This window comes from Phyllopteryx taeniolatus, chromosome 18 (assembly GCF_024500385.1).
Source record: "Phyllopteryx taeniolatus isolate TA_2022b chromosome 18, UOR_Ptae_1.2, whole genome shotgun sequence".
NCBI classification, from domain to species: domain Eukaryota; kingdom Metazoa; phylum Chordata; class Actinopteri; order Syngnathiformes; family Syngnathidae; genus Phyllopteryx; species Phyllopteryx taeniolatus.
In genome coordinates, this window is record NC_084519.1 from 14,336,615 (window position 1) to 14,360,908 (window position 24,294).

The 24,294-nt window shown below is 41.2% G+C and overlaps 2 protein-coding genes across 4 annotated transcripts in view; both read right to left on the reverse strand.

The window, feature by feature from the left end:
- The window catches only part of irak1bp1 (interleukin-1 receptor-associated kinase 1 binding protein 1), a 4,782-nt gene extending 4,613 nt beyond the window's left edge, over window positions 1–169 (reverse strand). Inside the window, exon 1 of the mRNA XM_061754708.1 lies at window positions 1–169. This exon is cut by the window's left edge and continues 169 nt beyond it. Coding sequence (XP_061610692.1) covers window positions 1–118 — 118 coding nt within the window. The 5' untranslated portion in view covers window positions 119–169.
- Window positions 170–884: 715 nt separating this feature from the next.
- mfsd2b (MFSD2 lysolipid transporter B, sphingolipid) lies at window positions 885–23,844 on the reverse strand. 3 transcript variants are annotated; one of them, XM_061754399.1, is made up of 15 exons: window positions 23,258–23,657; window positions 20,870–21,201; window positions 15,349–15,474; window positions 15,154–15,278; window positions 10,420–10,543; window positions 8,978–9,056; window positions 8,721–8,902; window positions 6,529–6,616; window positions 5,048–5,169; window positions 4,820–4,903; window positions 3,438–3,521; window positions 3,153–3,262; window positions 2,946–3,089; window positions 2,236–2,412; window positions 885–1,636 (listed from the first exon to the last, which is right to left on the reverse strand). In XM_061754399.1, exons 2-15 carry the CDS (start codon window positions 21,182–21,184, stop codon window positions 1,588–1,590), a joined length of 1,809 nt encoding a protein of 602 aa, XP_061610383.1. In that variant the 5' UTR covers window positions 21,185–21,201; window positions 23,258–23,657; the 3' UTR covers window positions 885–1,587. The 3 variants fall into 3 exon arrangements, with proteins under 3 accessions (XP_061610383.1, XP_061610382.1, XP_061610384.1); XM_061754398.1 differs by having other exon boundaries at window positions 6,529–6,619; window positions 23,258–23,582; XM_061754400.1 differs by lacking the exon at window positions 885–1,636 and having other exon boundaries at window positions 2,232–2,412; window positions 6,529–6,619; window positions 23,258–23,844.
- Between the last annotated feature and the right edge of the window lie 450 nt (window positions 23,845–24,294).

A 24,294-nucleotide genomic window follows, 5' to 3' on the forward strand; every position in this document is an offset into this window, starting at 1 on the left:
TCTGTCGATTCCCGGGTCGCGTCTCGACGACCCCTTGGTCGGCTTCGTTGACGGCAAACGGGCTGACAGAAGAAACAGGCTGCGCCCCGCCGGGGAATATTCGCATCCTGTTGTCCATTGCTGTCGCTAGTCGACTAGCTAGCTTCTTGCTGCCATGGCAATGAGTGAAATGCATGATGGGATGTGTAGTTTATTACCGCCAGCACTAACCAACATTTACAACCGAAATTCTAGAATTCTTTACATAAAAAAATAAGAATAATAATTTAATAATAACAGTAACTCCCGAGCGTATTTCTTGGGTGCACTGCTTCCAGTACAAGTAGATGTTTTTTGTTTTGTTTATTTTGGACCAATCAGATTTCAGCCTCTACGTGTTGCCATGGCAATTCCTCAACTAATCACGTTTCAATCGTTCAGATGACGTCACACGTTTCCGTCCTCTGGATGGTTGATGTGAGCAAAACTTGTTCCAGCCAATTTCGACTAGCAAAACACATCTGTGACGATGTGCACACATTAATAATCGGGATCTCTTGTGAGAATGACGCACTGTACTTTATACAAATCAATTTTGTTGTTTTAAGATGAGTGTATTTTACAAAAATATAAACAAAGGACGTTATGTCCATTCATGTTGTGAACTCGTGACTTTTTGGGGGGGAATTATTAATTAATGAGATCAATTTCAAATGAATTAATTAATTAAGAATGTTAAAATTCTGGTACGAGTATGACTATTTTCTCATCATTTTGACAATTTTCTTTCTTTCAGTCTGGAAGCAGTTATTCTTTGTTTATCCACCCAAAAAAATGTTTTAATCCAAAATCAATCTGTTACAAACACTCACGCACACACACAGGAATGACATAAAAACAATGAGGATCGTCATGATGAGAGGTTTTATTGCAGGGCTGTTGATATCAGATTAACAATCAGATTGGCAAGTACGCAATTTCAATGGGCCCCATCCGACACATGTACACCACAATGTCTGATCGTCTCAGCACCAAATAGGTCATAAATCCACGCTGATTGTTCGTCAACTAACGGAAATGAAATAAAATGGAGACGAAAAAAAAAACTTCAGGATTGCACAAAATTTCCCCTTTGAGCAGGTTCAATATCACATTCTAGATCTAGAGGGAGCAACACGCACATGGAAGGAAGTAGCTTCAGAACGCTGTAGGGATAATAACTATCTTTAAAAAAAAAAAAAAAAAAATAGACTATGTTTTCATAGCTTTGTGGCTTTTTTCTCAACTGTGCTCATCTCACTTCCTCGGCAAAGTACCGCAACAAACCGTACGGTGTCCTCTTTTTCCTCACATGATTCATAAATAATAAATAAAAGTGTTGCAGAGCAACTAGACACAGCAAGTAAAGAGGAGAAAAACAATAAAACCCTGATATACATTCATTTGTATAAATACTCTTACTATATCATGGCTATACAGTACGTGTTGAAACGAAAAATGTTCACTTTAAAAACAAATCAAGTCCCAGTGTAATATACACCAATAGCCACCAATTTCCCAGCACGCACCACTGGAATACAAGTCCGGTGTCTGGAATTTTTCCTCACGTCACATCACACCCGAGTCATGCGAATTTCTGGAGACGCTGCTTTGTTTCCTGTGTTACATAAAATACAAATAATAACAACATATCTGTGTTTATAGGTTTTTCAATTGCACAAACCTTGTACATTATGAATTGAAAGTGAAAAGTGAGTTGTTCCATTATCATGCTTAAAACCAAAATGGCAGACTTCCCGTGCATTTTTCCGGCATTACATCCTGAGACTTTTTTTTGTGGGTCTACACATGATAAAAATAACTACCAAATTTCATGTTACAAAGTGAAACTGTCTTCAGGGTGCTAAATTTTCAACTCAGTTTATTCATTTTTGATGAGTCGTTAAGTTTCATTGCCAAGCTCCACCCATACATAATCACAAGAATCCAAAATGTTCAATATTTGGCACTGCCCATCTGTCCAGTATACATGGCTAAAATTTAGTACCAAGTGGATAAAATCTTTCGGATGAGTTTGTATTTTGAAGTAAACCTGGAAATGTCCAAATTGACACCAAAATGGTCACTTGAAACCAAAATGGTGGACTTCCTGTGTCTTTTAGGGCATGTGCTGCTTGTGACTTTTTTGTGCACATACTCATGATAGACATACCTGCCAAATTTCATGTTGCCAAGAGAAACTTGATTGTGACTCACCGCAGTTCTTCCAAGTGTAGTTTATTGCGCAGTCGCACTTTTTCCGTGATGGGGTACAGAAGCAGGATCATGAGGCCTGTGATGATGAAGGCCACTGGGGCGGCGCCGATGAGCAGCTTGAGCGTGTACACCACAGGGGCGGGCTGCTTGCAGGCGCCGTTTTCGTACCCTGCGAACCTACGCATGCACAAAAAGATAACCAAAGATTTAAGCAAACCAAAATGGCAGACTTTCCGCACGTTGGGCGGAAACGTCGTGTGTCCAAATATGGTCAATTTCAAATGTTTTGACAAATCAGTACTATTTGTCTGTTTATTAACTCTCTTGAATGCTCAACTGTCTGAGAAGTGTTGTAAAATTCTGGGTCTTCCTTCACTGTCGCCTCAATAGAAAGTCAGAATCAGAATTTTGTGAAGTATTCGCCCAAATGGCTGCTTCAAGCCAAACTGGAGGACTTCCTGTGTGTTTTCATATGTGGGTTCTTGAGACATTTTTCTAGGTCTACTCATGATAGACACGGCTACCAAATTTCATGTCGCTAAGTGCAACTGGGTTTGGGAGCTAACATTTCAAACTCAAGCGATAGAGTTTCACCGGCGAGTCATCAAACTTTACGCTACAGTCTGCTTGCACCGGTGCCAAGTGGGGCAGTGCCCCACCGGATCCATTAGTCACCGGAACAGAGCTGGATGCGAGTGATGGCGACTTACTCCAGGCACAGGGTGGACACGCCCAGAGAGACGGCGGCGGCGAACTTGGTGAAGAAGACGTAGAAGGAGTAGAAAATGGCCTCGTGGCCTTTGCAGTACGGGTTGGCCAAACGGAAGTCGTCCACCACGTCGGGAAGCATAGACCTGCACCAGTCATATTAACGGTCAAGATGGTGGAAATAGCGCACTACTATAATGGAGTCTCACCAGGGGAGGAGGAGCGAGGCGGCCACGCTGAGTCCGGAGGAAACGGCCACCACGTACGCCACCACCACGTTGGGGATGAACACCAACATCATTGTGAAGGGCATGATCCACTAGAGAGACAAAAAGGCAAATCTGTCTTTTGTGACAACACATGCAAAAACCCGCCACAAGATGGCACCCAACACATCCAAATAGCCAAGTTGTATTCATACTCATAATATTGATAATAATAATAATAATAATAATATAATTCTAATAATAATACAAGTGTGATGATAGACTCACCGTGATGCCGCAAAAAGCTGCCGTCTTCTTCCCGAACCTCTGCAGGAACCACTGCCACAGAGGGATGCTTACCACGGCAGACACCTGAGAGCACACAATGTATACACATTCTAAAACAAATACTCGAGGAACAACTTTAAGATACAACTGTAAGATTTTTGGTTTTTTTTAAAAGGTCATTAAAATGACAAAATAATCCTGAATTACAATGATATTGCCACATGAAACAGTAATATCTTAGTTCAAATAAATACAATTCAATGAAAATTAGGACAGCTGAGACAATTTGGCTGTGCTTTCTTTTTTTCTTCTTAATGCATTATCGGTATCGCATCGGGACTCGGCAAAAGGATGAATTACATATTTTGTGTTACATTGTATATTAAACCGGAGCAGACGAGAAATGACGAATTCTGCCCGGGGTTGAAAAAAATCACCCCTGAGGCACAGAGTTTTAAATGATTATCACTTATGCAAATATATTTTAAACCTAAAGGCAAACATTATGTCCCTAGTTGCACTTTAATGAGTTTTTTTTTTTGGCTGAATTCTCCAACAAGTTGAATTTAAAGTGCGGAGGAAGTCAAACATCTGCCAAGGCTCATTTCGGGAGGAATAAACTAGCTTTAATAGAGTCTTTCTGTCGGAACGTCCAAAATGAAAATGTCAGCGCACTCAGTGGCAACCAGTGGCTTTTTGTCTACAAATATTACATGTGATCAAAAATGATTTTTACAGGAGACTAGCCTTGTAATGGCCATATTGTTGTTCAACCAACTCTACACTCATTGGCTGACTCCCACGTCACTCACCACGGCAGGTCCCGCCTTTTAAAGCCACACATATTCAAAGTTACAGAGAATACAGTGGAGAATGTGAGGATGGTGACTCCAAGTGGACAAAACTAATACCTGCACCTCATGTGCGTATTTTGTATTGGTATTATGGATAAAGCTATAAAATGTATATATAAATAATAAAATGAATATATGTGATTTTCATCTATCGTGGGGGGGGGATGGGTTCTAGAACGTAACCCACGTGATAAATGAGGAACTACTGTAAACAATATACGTTCCAAAATAGAACTTTTTGTTTTCCATTAAATTCGTCGTCTATGTCCAAAATGAAAGTGTCAAGTCACTCAGCGTCGACCGTTGGCTTTTTGTGCACATATATACAGTCGCACTTTCGCAGCCAAAATATTATTTTTGTGCCAAAACACTACTTTTTGTGTCGACTATTGTCTATTTGTGCGAAAATACAGCACTTTTGTGGCCCAACATGGAATTTTAATGTCCAAATGTAACATTTACGTGGGGAAACTACCCTGTTTGAGAGAAAATGTAATTGTTTAAGGCAGAATGAAAGTGTCAACTCACCAGGATGGTCAGCACGATATTCTGGAAGTGTTCCCTCAGGTCGGCCGCGTACGTGCAGAAGAGGACAAAATTATTCTGCACCAGCTGCACACAACAAGCAACAAGGAGTCACACGATGGCGGCCGAGCACACCAAACGTAGCAGAAATAGAAAGCGGGACTTGCTCTCCATTGATCCGCCGACCGGGCCGAGACCCATTAGCATCGATCGGGCTGGCAGTGTTTTTACCTGAATGGCCACCAAGATGAAGAGGAAGGCGGCAGTGAGGATGAGGTAAGGACCGTGACGCATCACCATGACGAAGCCGCGGTGGAACGGAATCTGCTTCTCCGTCTTTGGCGCGTACGGATCTGGACAAGAATCAGGGCAGTGACTAACATACATAAACGCAGACTTTTTTTTTACATGTACCTTAGAGTTTTTGTGTACAAAAAGTGCACTTTTGTGGACAAATACAGTGTTGCATTTGCAGGAGTCCCTTGTTTATCGCGGGGGTTACATTCCAGAATAGACGAAAAGCCACGACGTACAGGCTATGTACTTATTTTATTGATATATTGATGATTTATGCATAATACCAAATGAAAATATGCATGTGAGGTGAAGGTATTGTTTTTGTCCACTTGCGGTCGCCATCCACACGTTCCCCACTGTGGTATCTGTGACTTTGAATTTGTGTGGCTTTAAAAGTTGCAGCCTGCCCTGTTGAGTGACGTGGGAGTCAGCCAATGAGAGAGTGGAGTTGGCTGGCTGTCGATTGGATAACCCGTTAGCCAGTTTGCGTGTTGAGTTCGTCTGCGCGAGTTGTGGCCATCGGCAGCTCGTGAATGAATGTGCTTATTACCTGTTTTCTTATTCTATGTTCATTAAAGCTGTTGAAAGTGCACTGGCGGCCGTGTCTATCATTGAACACCTGTGGAGAATTACAATTCGTCCTAACCCGCGGTGGTAGGCTGTATTAAATTTGCTAATGATGTTTACTTTTCCGTAGATGTGCAGTTGGAAGCCAATCCTGTTTTAAAGTAGACACGTTGCACTTTATCTTCTTTTTTAAGTGTGAAATGATCCCAAACTGTAGACATTCTCTACATTTTTAAAAATACAACTTTATGTATCAACTTTGGGGTTTTAGTGAACAAATACTGCACTTTTATGGCTAAATATGTTTTAATTCCAAAGTATTGCATATTCTGTACGTGGCAAACTAGTGTTTTTAACTAAAATATGATGTATTTTTTGGGCGCGAAAAGAGGGAGTTTCACTTTTGGGGACCACATTTTTCAAAATGTTGCATTTCCTTTGTTGAAATCATTTCCTCCAAAATACAGATTTTTTGTGACAAAATTTTTCAATTTGTTTTTGTGTCAACCACTGGCAGTCAGTCTGTTTAAGCAAGTTGTAGTCCTTTAAGGCTAAATGTGATGTTTTTGTGGCGTAATACAACATGTTCCTTGACAAATAGTGCTGTGCATCTTATGAGTTATAACTGAAAGCGCCTGAGAAGTTTCAGGGTGACTACTTTGAAATGTTTTCCTTCAGTTGATATTTTTAAAACCACCAGGATGTACCGCAGACTACCACACTACTGCTAAACCTGTTCCCTAAATAAATGACATTTACTTCAGACGATGAACACGCCTTTTGTTTACAGTTTTTGATGATTTTTCTCCTCTCCATGCTGGTTAGTAAGTGGTAAGTGAAGGCCTCACCATCTTTCTCCTTGACTCCCAGGAACATGATCACAGTGCAGACCAGGAAGATTCCCCCGATGACACCAGCAGCGATCATGTAAACTTCCTTCTGCAACCAGAAAATGCCGTCACTTCCCCCATTTGAATAATTTCTAATGTCCTAACAAACTGTTCTAATCCATCCCGCCGCCTTGTTGGCAAGTTGTGTTGCGGTGTGTTACTTTCTCCTTGCAGAATACAGAAGTGAGCAAACAGGGACGGCAATTCAGACGCCAAAAATAGCGAGTCTGCTGTTTATGTGCGTTTGTTTGCTCCCCTTTCCCGCCGTCATTATTTGCCTTTACCCAAACCACAGAGGAGGCTTTACCCAAAATGTGTCGGAAAGAACAAGCCAGGCCCAAATAGCTGCGGCCAAAAACCAAAATCCCAACATGCGACCTATCACATTACTTTTCCACTCTGCAGTGGCACACAAACACGAATATTACAGACACAAAGCACCTGCACGTGTTTCTGCTGGGACAAAGTCACAGTTTCAAACCAAACTGACACCAATTTTTACATTAATCGCAAGAAACCAAAACCGAATGCAAATCAAAGATGTTTATTTTGGGTGTCCAATAAAAAGTAAATACTATACAGTATATCAGATTTTTAGCATTTTTTTTTGGTGTTGTTTTTAAAATCAAAATTAGAGCGATCATTCACTATACAGCAAGAACCGTGATGATTTTGATGTTTAGGTTTTTATGAGTTTCAATTTAAAAACATATTTGACTAGTGAACTACTTAGTAAGCTAGTTAATTATCTAGCCAGTTATTTAGTTAGCTAATTATTTAGTTTACATGTAAGCTACATAGCTACTTATGTAGTTAACAAGTAATTTAGGTAGTTAGTAAGCTACTTAGCCATTGACCTAGCTAGTGTCGTTAGTCAGATGGTTATTTTAGTTAGTTAGCTACTTAGCGAGCCTGATTATCTACTTAATTTGTATGCTACTTAGATAGCTACTTAGTTAATTAATTAGCTATCTAGTTATTTATTTCGATAGTAATTTTGTTAACTTGTACGATAGTTAGCTGCTTAATTGGCTGACTAACTAGCTTGTTAGCTACTTAATTAGCTAGCTAGTGATTTAGTTAATTAGCTTGTCATTTACAGTAATTAGTCCATTAGTCCTGTTAGTTAGTTAGTTAGTTAGTTATTAAGATACTTAACTAATAATTTTGTTATCTAATTGTTTATTGAATAATAGTTAGTTTGTCAGCTTGGCTACTTATTTAGCAAATAATTTAATTGGATAATTTGTGAGCAGTTAGCTACTTAATCTGTTAGTAGTTGTCTATTTATTTATTTAGTCCGCGATCTAGTTAGTTAGGTATCGAGTTCTTTAGCCATGTTTTTTTTTTTCTGCAAAATATCCCTTTTGCAGGTGGCACGGTGGACCTATTGGTTAGAGCGTCTGCCTCACAGTTCTGAGGACCGGGGTTAAATCCCGGCCTTTGTGGAGTTTGCATGTTCTCCCCGTGCTTGTGTCGGTTTTCTCCGGGCACTCGGGTTTCCTCCCACATCCCAAAAACATGCAAATTGTCCGTAGCTGTGAATGTGAGTGCGAATGGTTGTTTGTTTGCATGCGCCCTGCGATTGGCTGGCAACCAGTTCAGGGTGTACCCTGCCTCCTACCCGATGATAGCTGGGATAGGCTCCAGCAGGCCTGCGACCCTAGTGAGGAGAAGCGCCTCAGAAAATGCATGGATGGATGGAATATCCCTTTTGCCTCAACAACGTGAGATGTCTTTAAGCGTTCTGGCCGGGATATAAATAGACTAATGACTTCAAGGCGGCGTATAGGAGGGATCCCCAACATCCAATCTCACAACAATCCTGCTTTTCATTTGTTGGGGGGAGTCATTTGACTGGTGGGTTACATTCCCACGTTATGCTTTTGTTCTTCTCATTCACAAATTCAAACCTTTCCAACTTCAAAATCATCACCTCACTCAGAAAATCTTGGCAACTATTTTTCAAATTCCCTAAATTCCGACTTTCTCCACCTTTCCAAATTTTGCAGGAAAATTATTCATTCATTTCCACTTCTTACTTGGGTTAGTCAGCTCATCGTATTTATTGCATCACTCACGGCACTAAAATGCAACCCCAGTCATCTGCTTTTGTAAAGTATTACAAGCTTTTAGTCATTTTTCCTTACAGCATGTGACATGTATTCCTCTGAGCGCACCAAATTCCGGACCACCTCCGCCCCGCCGCTGTTGTTGAGCGCATTGGTGGTGCTGTTGGGTCCCTGGCAGTGTTTGAGTCTGTGGGCACTGGCCACGATCTGGCCCTGGATGGCAGCGCCGGCCAGGGTGCCCAACACCTCCAGAGTCATTCCTGATTGAAAAATGTACAAACATCCCGTTATTCCCAAATGATTAACTTGACAGTTAGCATTTGGAAGGCGCTTACGGTAGGCGGTGGCCGAGTCGCGCTCCCGCTGGTCCGTGCTCAGGAACATGGTAAGAGCGGAATAAGGCACATGGTAGCACTACCGGGAAAACAATTGAAGCGGGTCACAACACAGAAAGACTCACATAAGCCGGAGCAAGAACACTACTGATTTTGGGTGATCAAAGGTGAAATAACACAACTAGCACAGATATAAGCGGAATGAGACTTTCAAGAGATCTCTATTGCTTTATCTGATTCAAGAGACAGCCTATAAACTGAGGAAATTAGTCTTAAATGTTAGCATAAGAACCCTGATAATCTTGAATGACATCCAGGACGGCGTGCTTTCATTTTGATGGGACACACACAGCAGTAAACGGCATTTATCTGGCAAGTGTATACTTATCGCGCCATTAGCGTAGCACGATATGACAGGCCAAATAGAAGATGAACGGAGCGTGATGACAAAAGAGGCCAGGAATAGCCGCACTTTCCCTTTGAGGGGGGCGGCGCCCCGACAGCCCCGAGCTCTAACGTCTGACGTCTTCTCGAAGCGGGAGGGTAATTCCCACATCTGATTACTCCTCCTGTTAATTTTTCACTTTCAACTTTCATTTCATGAAACTTCACATTTTAGATGATAAGTTGAGGGAGGAAAAAAAAATAGACGTTGTAATTTCAGCCTTAAAGATATAAGGCTTGCCATGACATAGTAAAAACGACTCAAACCTCAAAGGAACATTTTTTTAAAAAGCTGCCTTTGGCAGTGTCACTTGGGTGGTATGTATGTACCCTTATCTCTGGGATGGTACTAGGGCTGCAGCCATCCATATTTTTAGAATCGATTATTCTACCGATTAGTCCATTGATTATTAAAATGAAATTGACTTTATATAAAAATTACAGAGCAAGACTAAATATGCATGTGAGGCGCAGGTATTATTTTTGTCACATTCTGCACTGTAGTATCTGTGAATTTGAACGTGTGTGGCTTCAAAAGGCTGTTTGGGTGTGGTACCTTTGACACTATGTCAGTGAGGTGGTTCCCCTTTCAGTGGGGTATTATCCTTGTCAATAGGGTAGAAACCTTGTCAGTAGGGTGGTACCCTTGTCAGTGAAGTGCTGCCTTAGTCAGTGGGTGGTACACTTGTCCCTGGGATGGTACCTGTGTCTGTTCGACAGTACCTTTGTCACAATGGTGGCACCCTTGTGAGTGGGACAGTATCTTTGTCAGCAGAATAGTCCCCTTGTCTGTGAGGTGTTGCCTTAGTTGATAGGATGTTGCCCATTTCTGTGAGGTAGAACCAGTAGGGTGGCGTGGCACCTTTGTCACTGGGGGTACTGGTACCCAACAGTCGTGTTTTTTTTTACCCTCGTCATATAACTTACAGTTTGGAACGGTACACGTACAGTACATTGGCGGCGGTGGAAATGGTTCATGTTGCGAGTACGGTACTCACTGTGATGAGGGTCTGGTAGAGGCAGTAGAAGCCAAGGTACCACACGAACCTCCCGGTAACGAAGGGGGGCACGTACCAGAGGTAGAAGTAGGACACCACCAAGAACGGCGTACAACCCAGCATCCTAAGGGAGCGGACGGGGACAGGGGTGGAGATGCCATTTTAACCGCAGCTGTCAATCAAACGGTGTCCGCTTTAATCCGTTATGAAACATCAGAACCAGGTCACAACACTAAGCTAAGTTAAACTAAGCTGTCTGCTTAAACCTTGTTGTATAATATACACATTCGTACAGCGCTCAGTAGCTGCAGCTTTTTGCCCGCAATTTTTTTTTTTTTTGGTGCTTTTTTGTCATTGGCTTATGGACTATTGGGCAGTTATTATTGTGCCCTACAAACTCTGCCTAGCAACAAGTTGCCGCGCCTCTTTGCGAGCTTAAATGTTATTTCTGTTTAGTTCGTGTTTTGCTTTTTCTCAAGCTTTTCAAGCGGACTCGCGATCAAAGCAGTACGACTCCGTTATCACTGTTCGCGTCATGTGTTAAAGCCAAGTTGCGTTACCTGTAGCTTAGAAAAATGGGGGTGGAAAGCCAAAGTAAAACAAAAACAAACAGTAATGATTTTTTTAGCTTGCTAGCAGACATAAACCTAGGAAGGCAATTCGCAGTTAGGAAGGAACAGGAGGAAAATTCAGTCAAAAAATGCCACTTGTTGCGAAGCTAAGTTTATAGGGCAAAATCACAACTGCCCCATATACTGTAGGCCAATGAAAAAATAAGCCCTAAGTAGGATGTTTGAATGGCATGAGGGTTGATGGCGCAGGAACAGGAAGTCAAAGCGAAAACTTTGCCAAAACTTGACCCTTGTTGCTTGGCAGAGTTGTAGAGCACAGTCGTAACTGCCCCATAGGACAATGGGGGGAAAAAAGCAAAAATTATAGAAATAATAATAAAAAAAGTAACAACAAATCAGAATCACAATCTGTATCATTTGTCATTAGTATAATTTCCCCCACATCTGATGTCCTCCTCCCCAAACTCCACCAAACACAAAATAAAGTTACCCACCGCCCCCCCCCAAAAAGATGACTTTTTCTAGACTTTACACCGATTTTATTGCCTTATTAAAATACACGATCTGACTAGAGCAGTGATTTCTAAACTTTATGGAGCCAAGGAACATATTTTACAATTGAAAAATCTCACGGCACACCAACAAACAAAAATGTCACAAAAAGTGGATACATACTGCCATCTAATAGAAGACCATTCATTTGTTCTGTCTGTCATTATGCCTCACTGGCATAAATAGAGGAACAAAGATACATTATTTATTGTAAATGTAATTGTTTTAGCAATTAAGTACGGAAGTATATTTAGTAAATGAACAGTTAATTTAAATAGACACATTCGTCCATTTTTTAAACTCGCTGATCGGTGAGCTGCCCCAAAAATCCTGATCGTGTAAAGCCTGACTTTTTCCACTGTATGATTCAGACCCCACCATATTTTGAAAGGACAAAAAAAGTGATGGTATTTAGGTGACGGTGCCAAAAAAACAACAACAAAAAAAACAACAACAAGCAACCTGTAACCACGTGATGCAGGAACAGGAATAATGAAGAGTGAGAGCCCGAGTGGTTTCTGGTAGCGTCCGGCTGCGTAGCTCCGCTCTCCTCCCGATTGTTTGCCATAACAAAAGATGACGCACAACGCTGGTGCTGCACTATTAGAGGGAGGGGCGGGGGGTTCTGGGGCGAATGGCGAGAGGGGTTTGGGGGTGGGGGGTCGTTCCAACGGTGGGCCATGACAGGGTCCCGTGAATGGGAATGTTTCTGCAAGATGTTGCACAAAAGACTCCCTCCCTAAATGCCACCCAGCTGATAAGAAGACAATCTCGCTTGGCTTATTTAAAAGGTGTTAATTGGATGAGGAGCAGAGGAACAGAGGGGATTTAGAGGTACCACAAAGGCTACTTTACGCTACACCTAAAGTTGCAACAACTTTTACTTCTTTTAGTAACACTGTCAGCCGTACAGTGGAACGCCACTATTCGCAAGGTATTGGGACCAGGTCGGACAGCCAATAGTGAAAATCAGCACATAATTGACGTCCATCATAATTGCATTTATTTTTTAACCCGAAAATTATTTTATAAGTGGGGATAAACCATCAATAAACTATTTTGGGGTTAGTTCCCAAAGAGGGGGAAAAAAAGAAACACATTTGAAAAAAATAATTAATGGTGAAGCACAAGTATGCGGTGGTCTACTGTACTTCTTTTAACACCTCAGGACAATTAGGAACAATAATAAATCAAATAGTGGTGCCTTGAGATTAAAGTTTTATACATTCCGTGACGCGGCACGGTGGCCGACTGGTTACAGCGTCAGCCTCACAGTTCTGAGGTGCGGGGTTCAATCCCCGTCCCCGCCTGTGTGGAGTTTGCATGTTCTCCCCGTGCATGCGTGGGTTTTCTCCGGGCACTCCGGTTTCCTCCCACATCCCAAAAACATGCATTAATTGGAGACTCTAAATTGCCCGTAGGCATGACTGTGAGTGCGAATGGGTGTTTGTTTCTATGTGCCCTGCGATTGGCTGGCAACCAGTTCAGGGTGTACCCCGCCTCCTGACCGATGACAGCTGGGATAGGCTCCAGCACGCCCGCGACCCTAGTGAGGAGAAGCGGCTCAGAAAATGGATGGATGGATGGACATTCCGTGACTGCGCTCGTAAACTCAAAACACTCGTAGCTCAAATAATCTTTCACTATCGAGATTAATGGGAATTACATTAATCTGTTCTAGCCTCCTCCCATTTTTTTGGTAATGTGTGTTTTAATAACGAAAACAGCACTTTATATATTATACTTCATAAAAATGTATTACATTTGAAATAGAATGGAAAGAATGAAACATTTTGCGGCTCATGATTAACTTATTGCGTGTCCTTGTGGGGTGGGCCACTTGGCAGTATAATGCAGTCATACAAACACAAATGAAGAAGAATTTTACAACTACTGTAAGGGACTCTGTAAGCTGCAGTAAAAATAGTCTTTTTTTTTTTTTTTTTTTTCAGAGGATAAATGATATAGAAGCGGTGTTGAAAATGGATGGATGGATGGATGTTATAACGCCACCGCATATATCCTATTCATTGGCCCGTTTATGGCGTTTTGTATTGCTTGTTAGCTACGGCAAAACTATGTGGTTGTTTTAAATAAACAATGTGGGATTCTCTTGTTTGATGTTTATTTTGACAGTAAACTTCAACTGTGAGTGGCATTAAACAGTTTGAAGGCTCTTTTTTTTTTTTTTTTTTTTGCAGTATTGTTCACTACCTGTCAAACGGCTGCTTGTTGTGTAATTAGTTGAAATGAGTTCACAGCCACCATACAGTGCTCATATCTCAAATATTTGCTTACAAGTTAAAGCAAAAACCCGTTTGAACGATGGCTAGTATCTATTGAAAAAAAAAAAAAATCGGAAGTTGGTTCGCTTGTATCTCTGTATGTCATTTTTGTTGATTTTTATATTGGTGACAGTTTGACCCAGGAGCAGATGATTACCATTAGCTCCATTTTTGCTTTACTTTACTGTCACCTCATAAACCAGAGCACTGGTCTACATATGGCTGCTGGTTGACAGGACGAGCGGGAGGGGAAAGGCACTTCCTGTCTAGGAAGTTTTCCACCAACGAGGCAGGCGAATAACGACAAAGACGTCACGCGAGTCAAAAGATGTCGATTGTAACGCAGCAGACTCCGGAAACAAGCTCGCCGGCGGACTCCCAAATCAGGCAAGGTGGTTAAAGTGGGCCTCAGCTTCACTCTGCTCCCCTTACTTGGACTTCTTCCAAGCCTGGTCTGCTCATACACGTGTGATCTAAAGGCCTATAATGTATAAGCAGCATTAAAGTGTGTGTGTAATTACAGCAGCTGCTTTACACAAAGCAGCCCGCTTCTTAAGTCCATCACGACAGTAAAAGCCTCGCGCGAGTAAATCCAGGACTCTAAAAACCAAAGATCCCGGTGGAAGTGGATGTCGCCCAAAGTTGAAACGAAGCGTTACGTAAACGCGGCGGCTCGACGCAGGGTGCGTCAGGAAGAGCGCAATTAAAGCTAAAATTTGCCACAGGCTTTTTGTTGATGTAGGGCGAAACAAAAAATAAATAAAAAAAACTACAAGAACCTACAGCGGTGCCTTGAGATAGGACTTCACAATATCCAGTCACCAGCAATTCACATTGGTTTCACTTGCAGTGGAAGGACAATATAAGGTCGGTGGCGCTAATGCACCGTTAACCTGGTTCGCCAACCGCCAATAAACACCACAGAAGAACAACAAGGGGGGACAATACATTAGATAAATTTGTGTTTTGTGCTCGTATTTTCCGCATTTACAGGTAACGTGGCAAGCAATTGTGGTTACTATGGATTTTTATACACTAGAATACGTTCTAGTGCATTTTTTTAAACAAACATGTTTATTTGTGGGGAGCTGGAACGGATAAAATGCATTTCCATCCATTTCAATGGGGAAGGATGATTTGAGATCCAAGTGTTTTGAGATGCAAGCCTGGTCACAGAACAAACTAAACTCGTATCTCAAGGCACTACTGTATTTTGTTTGGTAGTCCCTTACCCGTTTTGGTCCTGAAAATAAGCATATATTTTGAATTATTTCATCTTATTTTCTTACTGTAATTATATTTCACAAGTCATAAGACTTATTCACCAGGGCATGAGTCTGCCGATCCTGGTCCACTTGGTCTTGTTGATGAAGAAGCCCACCACAGGATCCACCACGGCTCCCCAGGCCTTCCCGACAAACAGCACCATGGAGGCCTGGAAGGCGTTGATCTGCGCGGGGAACATTTTCACCGGGATGGAACCCTCATCTTAAAGACGTCACGTTGGCATTCGGGCTCACCTGGGCGACGTCCAGCAGGTAGATCTGCAGGAAGAAGGCGGTGGCGCTGGCTGCAACCTCTTTGGGGACGCCGCCGATGGCAAAACACAGTTTGTTGCACACCGTCAGCTTCTGACTCAGGTCGGTCTAAGGGATTTAGGTTTTAGGGGTTGGGGGTTAGGGAGAAAAAAACAACAACAACAAACACATTAGAAATGGACATATTTTTAACATTTCACTGGATTTTTGTCAGCGTTCCTACAAAATACTGTGTAATCATTGAGATTTACGACAACATTTAGCGTTATTAATAAGATTTGTTTTTTGTTGTTTACAAAATGCACTGGAATTAGTCAAATATACGAATTATATATGAATTGCGATGAAATTTGTAGGGTTTACAAGTAAATGCAAAGTTATTATTGAGATTTCCTAAAAAATTCGTCGGTCCTTGTATCTCTTTATTAGTTTTTTTTTTTTAATGTTTTGTCTTTTGTCTTGTTCATTATATTAAAAAAAAAAAAAGAGATAGGGTATGTAATGACATGGGACACATTTTGATGTCAGTAAATAAATCCTACAAAGAGCACTTTACATAATTAGTATAATTCCAGAGTAAAGTGTACTGCACTGTAATTGGTAAGATTTCCTACACAATGCAGTATAATTAGTCTGCTTTACAACAAAATGCACTATAATTTGTAAGGTTTACTGCAAATCCAGATATATATCCTGATCGAGGGCTTTTATTTCCTCTCTTCAAAGTATGATTGGCCTTTGCAGAGGTCTGACAAGTTTATAGTTGCGCATATTTGCGGTCCTCCACAAGAGCGTGCAATTAGCATAATCTATTTGGGAGGAATAAAAGCGGCAAGCAGACCTTTGGGTGGCGAGCGTGCCCGCGGTTTGGGAGATTTTGGTTTCGCCAGTGCGTGCCCAGCATCTGTTTATAAAGGTTTAAAAGTGTCGGGATGCTCCGGTCGGGCTGAGGTTGCGGAAGTGAAAAAAGATGACGGTGTGGAATGACGGCATGTAAATAACAAGGTGGTGAAGTGTCTATTGATTTATCCTGTTTGCTCCGTTTATTTTTATTTGGATCATAAAAAGGCATTCAGAGAACGGTAAACACTCCACTTTGCTCCCAATGATTAGGTACATAGTCCCCTGAAGTCTCAGGGTACCATTAGATTAGTTGGTATTGCAATGTAATTATTAATATTACAGTATTATCTACTGGTTGTGATGACGCAAAACAGTACTTTTTAGGAGTCACAATGAGTCATTTATTTAACTTTAACTTCGCTGTTTGACGCAATTTCCTGCCTGCTGTATTTCTATTTTCAATATCACTTCCACAATGTGTCACTTTGAATAATGGATTGTGAAACGTCTTACTTAATTGTTTGTATTTTTACACTCCTGAATTGAAGTTCCAGAAAGATGTTGATGAAATTATGAGTAACAAATCCAAAGACGCCTCTGCGTGGTTACAAGAGGCGCAATTACGTACAATCTCTCTTGGTAATCAACAGTTCAGTTCGTAGTTAACGAGGCGGTCTTTGAAATTGCCACAGTAACAAGAACACAAGACTTATTTAGTGATATTGTGAAAGCGACACATGGAGCTTCTAAAAATGCGAAAGTCTTCCATTTTCACAGATGGACTAGAGTATGGTGTTTAGTCAAGAGCGATCTCGCAGAATCCGAGGTCTGCGGACGTATTTAAGCCGCCAGCAGTTTTTTACGAGCTCATTCTGTATTCAATGAGGGTATCCGCTAACATTCAATGCTCCAGTCACGCACGGATCGGCGAGTCCTCTCCTGCAAGTAGAGACGTCTCCAAGCGAGACTATTTGCGTCGCTTTTAAAGGGGATGAAATAAGCCGCTTCGATTGGATAGGATTGAAGTCGGCTGCGGTGACGCCCACACCGGTGCAGCTATCCCATTTTAAATGCGCCGGGGGCACGCCGGTCCACGAAATGACCAAAACTGGGTCTAGCCCACCTCCTCACAGAGTCATGGTAGTCACAAAAATAGAGCCCATGGAGTTGCAGAAAATACTAATGTCTTCAGTTTTTGCAGATGGAAATTAGAATCATGTTTAGTGGAAAATAATCACGGAAAATAGAAACATTTGCTACTAAAATACACTGGACCCCTGCTATTTGCGAATATCGAAGATCCACGAATAACTGATGCTCATTATGACTGCCATGAATTTATTAGTAGGTTGTTTTTTTTGGGTGGGGGGGGAACTGAATAAGTGGGGAATTGGGTCAAAAAAAGCGCAAATAAGCCGCAGGTCGGCAAAACCAAAAAATACAGCAAGTGAGCGGGGGTTCCACGAATAATGGGAGATTGGTTAATAAAAAAGAAAATTTACAAATAGGTGAATCTGCGAATGCCAAACCATGAATAGAAGGCGGTCCACTGTAACGTTTTTTTGTGTTTTTTGCATTGATTACATTTTTCATGTACATATGGCAATGTTGTCAAAGCTTGCATTTTCGCAGATGAGCATTAAGACGAAAACAAGAATGGGCTCAGGTCAAAACAATGTACTTTAAACGAACATTTTTGGATAAAATTCCAACGTCTTTATTTTTTTGCATTGTTGAACCGTTTCATATAAGTATGAAAACATCAAACTGACACTTAGGAGTTGCACAAAATGGAGTCGTCGGTTTTCACAGACAAATGATAATCAGCAGTCGAGTATCATCTGGTTAAATACCGCAACATAGACGGACGGATACGCTAAGTGTTTTAAAATTTCCGATTTAAAAATCAGTTTTTCAGTGCAGAAAATGTCACGTGAAAATTCCGTTGTTTTGGTTTAAAAATGAATTGCTTGCAGTCACCCATTGAAGTTGAGGCCATCTTTCGTGCTGAATAAGAGCGACCCAAAGTTGAAACACCAGCAAAGCGACCACATCTCAGAGTGAAACGCTATTATTACCGTGGCCCTGTCAAAACATGAAGAGCCCGGGGAGCGACAATTACCAGGAGGGAGCCGCGTAATTATTCCATCTCGAGACGACTGGGGTCAGAGGTAAGTAAAGGCTGAGGCTCTCGCTGCAATTAAGGCTAATTGGAGAGGAAATCAAAGTCTTTTCGGCGGCACCACGCCACTGATGATGTGCAAAAATATGCTGTGAACTCTTCTCTCGCTCTTCTCTCTAGCTTTTCTTATTCTTTCCTTCCCGACTCTCCAGCTATCATCAAAGGGGATAAACAGGATGTGCCGCCTAATGTTGTTCACACGAAAGAAAAAAAAACAAAAACTGCATTGCTCAACACATACGTCAACACTAAAAATCACAAGACACTTGATTAGCTACAACTTCATCATAATATATTTTTTTACATACATATATTGTATTTACAATAAATATATGTATTTAATCGATAGATAATAATCACAATGTAAAAATATTACAATATAACATCCGCCTCACAGTTCTGAGGACCGGGGTTCAAATCCCGACCCCGCCTGTGTGGTGTTCGCATGTTCTCCCCGTGCCTGCGTGGGTTTTCTCCGGGTACTCCGGTTTCCTCCCACATCCCAAAAACATGCGTGGTAGGTTGATTGACGAGTCTAAATTGCCCCTAGGTGTGAATGTGCACACGAATGGTTGTTTGTTTCTATGTGCCCTGCGATTGGCTGGCGACCAGTTCAGGGTGTCATCCAAAGATTGCTGGGATAGGCTCCAGCACGCCCGCCACCCTAGTGAGGATAAGCGGAACGGAAGATGAATGTATTCATGAATAATTCAATATATTGGACGTACAAGAAATATATTTAACAGTAACATTATTATGTTAAAGGTAGAATTTTTGTTTTGTATTAAATCTCAGTAGATTATAGATTACTATTATTATCTTGTAATAAACCTAAAACAAAACCTAAACTTACATAAAAATAAGATTTTTAAAAATTGCATAGTAAACAATGTACACAATATTAGTGTTCCATTTTTTTCCTCATCTGTAAAGTCATATATTTTATTTTTTACTTTCCTTTATTTTTTGTTTTTATTTTGAAAAAATCCTACTGCTATAACATACATTTCTTATGCAATTAATACGTGTATTCTTCAGTGAGTCCCGCTGAAGAAATGAGTCCCATCCCAAGTGTTTACACTGAGACACACACAGCCAGCGAGACAGTCAGCACAAAACTGGCGCAGGAACAGGAATCAGACACAAAGGAAGTTTGCCAAAAAATCTGCAAACTGATTCCACAGGAACAGAAACAACCAGAATCAGGCACTCGGACACACTCAAAAAATGAGAAAAAAAAAAAAAACACAACACGAATAAGGATGATGATGGCAAATTATGTGAGTCATGTCTTAGGCTGTTTCAGTGACAAACTAGAAAATGAAGGTACAGGAACAGGAACAACCAGAATCTGGCAGCCACATGCTTAAGAAAACGAGCCCCAAAAACAAAGCTTAAAGTTGTTATAAAGTGAAAGGAAATATCTTCTAAATTTAACACACCACAGAGAATATTGTTACCAACCCTGTCAAATTTAAATGATTGAAAAAAAAAATGTGTATATGAAATGGAAAAAATCGTGAAAAATCAATCCATTCTCTCCGCTCTCGAATGCTTTGGGTGTCCTGCTCAACTGTCAATTGAAAATAAAACACCACTACTACAACCTGAAGAAAATGGATGCTACTTCGTCAAGCATCTTTCTTATACTTACACATAACTACATGCTTGAGCCGTGAAAATATTTCCACCCAGCCTCCGGTGGCTGGAATATATCCCACGTGACCAATTTCCACACTGCGACAACAAGGCGCTCTAAAGCGGTCACACCAGCCTGAAGAATGAGGCGCTCTAAAGTGGATATGCCAGCCTGAAGCCCGAGTCAACATGCTGGCTGACAAGTTAAGACATTTTTATTTACTTTTTCCCTCCTTCTCTTTCTTCTGTTTTTCTTTGCGTGACGTATACGCACTCGTGGCTGACAACGAGGCGCACTGAAGCGGACACTCCAGTCCCAGGCCCCGGTCCACACTTTGGCTGTCAAGTCGGATTTATCCCCACCCCACCAAACCCCCCCCCCCGCGCTTCCGTCTTTCTCCGTGTGATGTGCGTGCACTCACAGCCAACAACGAGGCACTCTAAAGCAGCCACGCTTTAAGGGTGTAGACATAGATATCGAGCAAACTGCATGTCACAATAGCAGCGGATAACCGTAGACGCAACAAAGGTGCTCAAGTTCTTAAATAGTTGTGGAGGCGCAACACATGCTGGATATCACTCGGCCCCGTTTTAGGCACACCCCAAAGAAAATCAGGAAAATTGAAATGGTAAAAAAAAAAAAAAAATGTATCTCCAAAACTGAGTACTACATTGTTCTCTGTCTTTCCACATTTTTCAACAATAATCTTCAAACACACACAATGTTTTTAGAAACAAATCTCTGAATTCACTGCATGTTTTTTTTAAATGCATACCACCAATAGCTTTCCTCATCCAAACACCACCTGAGGACATCTCACAAGGGTTGGCTGGTCTTACCTGCTGAGGGACTTTGGCGGCTAACAGCGTCTCGGTGGGCTTGAGCATCTTCCCCGCCGCAGCCAGGCCCCCCTGGGCGCCGTTCTCCCCGCGGGCCATGGCGGAGAGGCTGTGGGTGAGGCGACAGGTGTGCTTCTTCTGGGAGGGTGCGCCGAAGAGCGTGGGGCTGAGGCTGCGGGTGTGCGCCAGAAGGCGGGGCGGGAATTGGACGTGGCTTTGACTACGCGCCGGGAGCTCTGACTGCTCCTCCTCCTTCTTCTCCTCCTCCTTCTCCTCCTGCTCCTCCCGGACAACTCGGACGCTTTCCGTCGCCATTCACATGCTGCTGTGCTCTGGAACGGGGAGGCCGGACCAGGGGATGAAACACACACGCACACACACACGCGCACACGGACAAAATAGACATACTCAATAACAAGTATGCACAACATGCGAGCTCAGGAATGCTGGCACACATTATGCGCATAGAATTCCATAATGGAATAATGGATACTAAACACACACATACTACTACACACCTAAATGGTAATCACAGGTGAGGTACACCTCACACTAAAATCGGCCTTTGTAAAGATAATACTGCTACCGTACATTTTGTGTTAGTTGATATCAATTTGACAACTGTTTGTTACATACATGCATTTTATTATAGCCTTTAAAATCATAATCATGTCATTATGAAATAGAACTATTATCTATATTGACAAATGTTTAATACACTGTATATTGATTGAAATTCATCTATGTCGTTATTAAATCATTGTCACTAATGTTATACTTCCCACTTTGCATTCAATTAACAAATATTACTGTGGCATAATTAGATTACATTCTAGTGAGGATAAGCAGTACAGAAAATGGATGGATGGATGAATGATTACTTATCATACACAGAGTTGCCTTGAGATACAAGTGCCTCGCTTACGAGTTCTTTGAGATACGAGCAATCACTTGGCCGATTTTTTTTTGCGTTGAGATGAGCAAGCGAAAATCTGAGATAAACTAGATGGTGCCAGCAAACGTCACAGCATCTGGCCACCTTTAATTCACATTGGTTTCCTTGCAGTGGAAGGACAATATCACTTGGTGGCGCTAATGCACCATGAAGCAGGTTCGCCAACCGGCAATAGACCCCACCAAACATAGAGAAAAAGGAAGGATAGAACATTAGGTACTGTCATGTTTTGCGCTCACATTTTCCAGGTTTGCAGTTTATGTCGGGAGCAAATGTTATTACTGTGTTTTTATACAGTACAATACCGTTGATTGGATGATTTTCATATTAAAAAATGTTTTAAAAAACATATTTGGGTGTTGTTGTTTTTAGGGGAGGTGGAACGGATTAATTATATTTCCATTCATTTAAATGGGAAAGATGTTTTGAGATACACGAGTTTTGAGTTCCTGTGCATTTTAATACAAAAAAAACCCCTACTTTTACAAACATAATATGATAATTTTATTACAGCGTGTTAATGTAACAGTATGATTATTAGATTATTATTATTTTCTGTATGATGTGCAAATGACAATAACAAGAAACGTGATTGTGGATGGTGTTCATGAGCATTTTAATACCCACAAAATGCGTGTACAAACAAAATATGACACTTTTATGATGAGGTATTCCTTTTCATCTAATTAGTTTGCTTGATCACTGTCTGTAGATGACCACCATGTAACCCACAGGACCATCTTCTGGTGCATTTGTGGGAAAAAAAGTTACTATTGCTACATCATACTGAGAGCTGTTTCTATTTTTGGGGGGGTTATTGGACTGGATGGGGAGGGATAAAATAATAGAAGCATCTATCATAATGATAATGATGCTTAGATCTTGTGCTATTAATTGAATAATACGTTTATTATGGCGCATTTACAGTGGTGTAGAGCTGTCCCTAATATTATGGTTACCTCGTTTAACCAAAATATGCATTGCGGGTGTACAGCAACCCCAATAATACACCCATTGTTAAATTACTAATAACATCAAAATCAAACATTATCTTTAAATTAGTCTTTTTTTTTAGTGCTGACAGCTGCTCCTAATATTTTGACCCTCCCAATATGTAGCAAAATGACCAAAATTATCAATAACTGATGCAGTGCAAAATCACAATCAGAATAATCATATTGTCTAATTTGTACTCGGCCTCTTTTCCAATGCTGAATTTCCTCACCAGTGTGTGTGTGTGTGTGTGTGTGTATGTCAGGTGTACCTAATGTTTTGTCCACAAAGTGCAAACGGGATGCAACGCGAGTCCCGTGTCAAAAAAAAAAAAGGGGTCTGTTACTATTCCTGGCAGTGCACATCAATAATGAATATTTATAAAAACACATCTATACAAAAAAAAAAGGACGTGAATAAACACAAATGCGGGGTCTTACCTGCTGTTGGTGGAAGAGAGGCGAGCTCCGTGCAGCGGCGGGTCGCTGGGTGTGTGCGGCGGCAGCAGAGCGTCGGCGGCGGGGCGGGATGAGAAGGAGACTGCGGAGAACAACCGGAGAGACACGGCGAGGAAAAGCCAAACAGGCGACGGTCGGTGCTCTTCAGCAGCGACCCCGTGCGACCGTCACCGTGTACTGCAACACTCATTCGCACACACGCTCACACAAAAATGTAATATCATGTATTGGCTTTATTATGAAAGGTTGCAATGTTTTAAAATGTTATCGTTACTTTTATAAATAATCTGGAACTAATAGTGATAAGAACAAGAATAATACTGTCCCCATTATTATTATCACTATTATATGCACTTTTAATGAGAATGACAATCCAATGTAGGTAAACTACTGAAGCAAAAGTCCCAGTTCAGTCAAATTGGCTGTTATCAATTCACAATATTAGGTAGACCTATCGTACACAAGCTATTTCAAAAATACTGCTGCTCCAAATTCAAATAAAATCTAATCACATTTGAATCACTTAAACTTATACACACCATAATGCATACATACATAATAAAATTGCAATAAAAGTAACATTATATTTTTAACAGTAAGCAGTAAAAGTATTGAATATTGAGGAAAAATTCTATTTGAGTTTTGAATGTAATTTTAGTTTAGTTTAGTTAGAAGAGGTAGTTATTTGGCTGAATTTAGTATACAGGTCTATTTTGGAGTGTGCCTAATGTTGTGTTGTGAGTGTATCAATCACCGTGTGACCTCGCTATACACTGTGTTGAAAAAAAAGAAAGAAAAAAAAAGAGCTGTCAATGAATGCCAGACACACATAAACAGAAGACATTCTTGCCCTACCTACAATTGACAATCCAGCATTGAGGCGTCCTGACCATCCCAAGATGGTGACATTCCAGTTCGCGTCAGTGGTACCTGGTACCTGTAATTAAGCAGCAGCAGGTGGAATGCTAACAATGAAGTTTGGCTTCATGTCACTGGCGGTGATTCAAGCCTCCGAGAGG

Bases quoted from the DNA above. Each gene is read 5' to 3' on its own strand.
- mfsd2b (XM_061754398.1), bottom strand. From the start codon at position 21,184: ATGGCGACGGAAAGCGTCCGAGTTGTCCGGGAGGAGCAGGAGGAGAAG. The intron at 9,057-10,419 runs GTGAGTACCGTA...TTTTCCCGGTAG, and splicing joins TCTACCAGACCCTCATCACA to TGCTACCATGTGCCTTATTC. The intron at 6,620-8,720 runs GTAAGGAAAAAT...TTCTGGTTGCAG, and splicing joins AGGAATACATGTCACATGCT to AAGGAAGTTTACATGATCGC.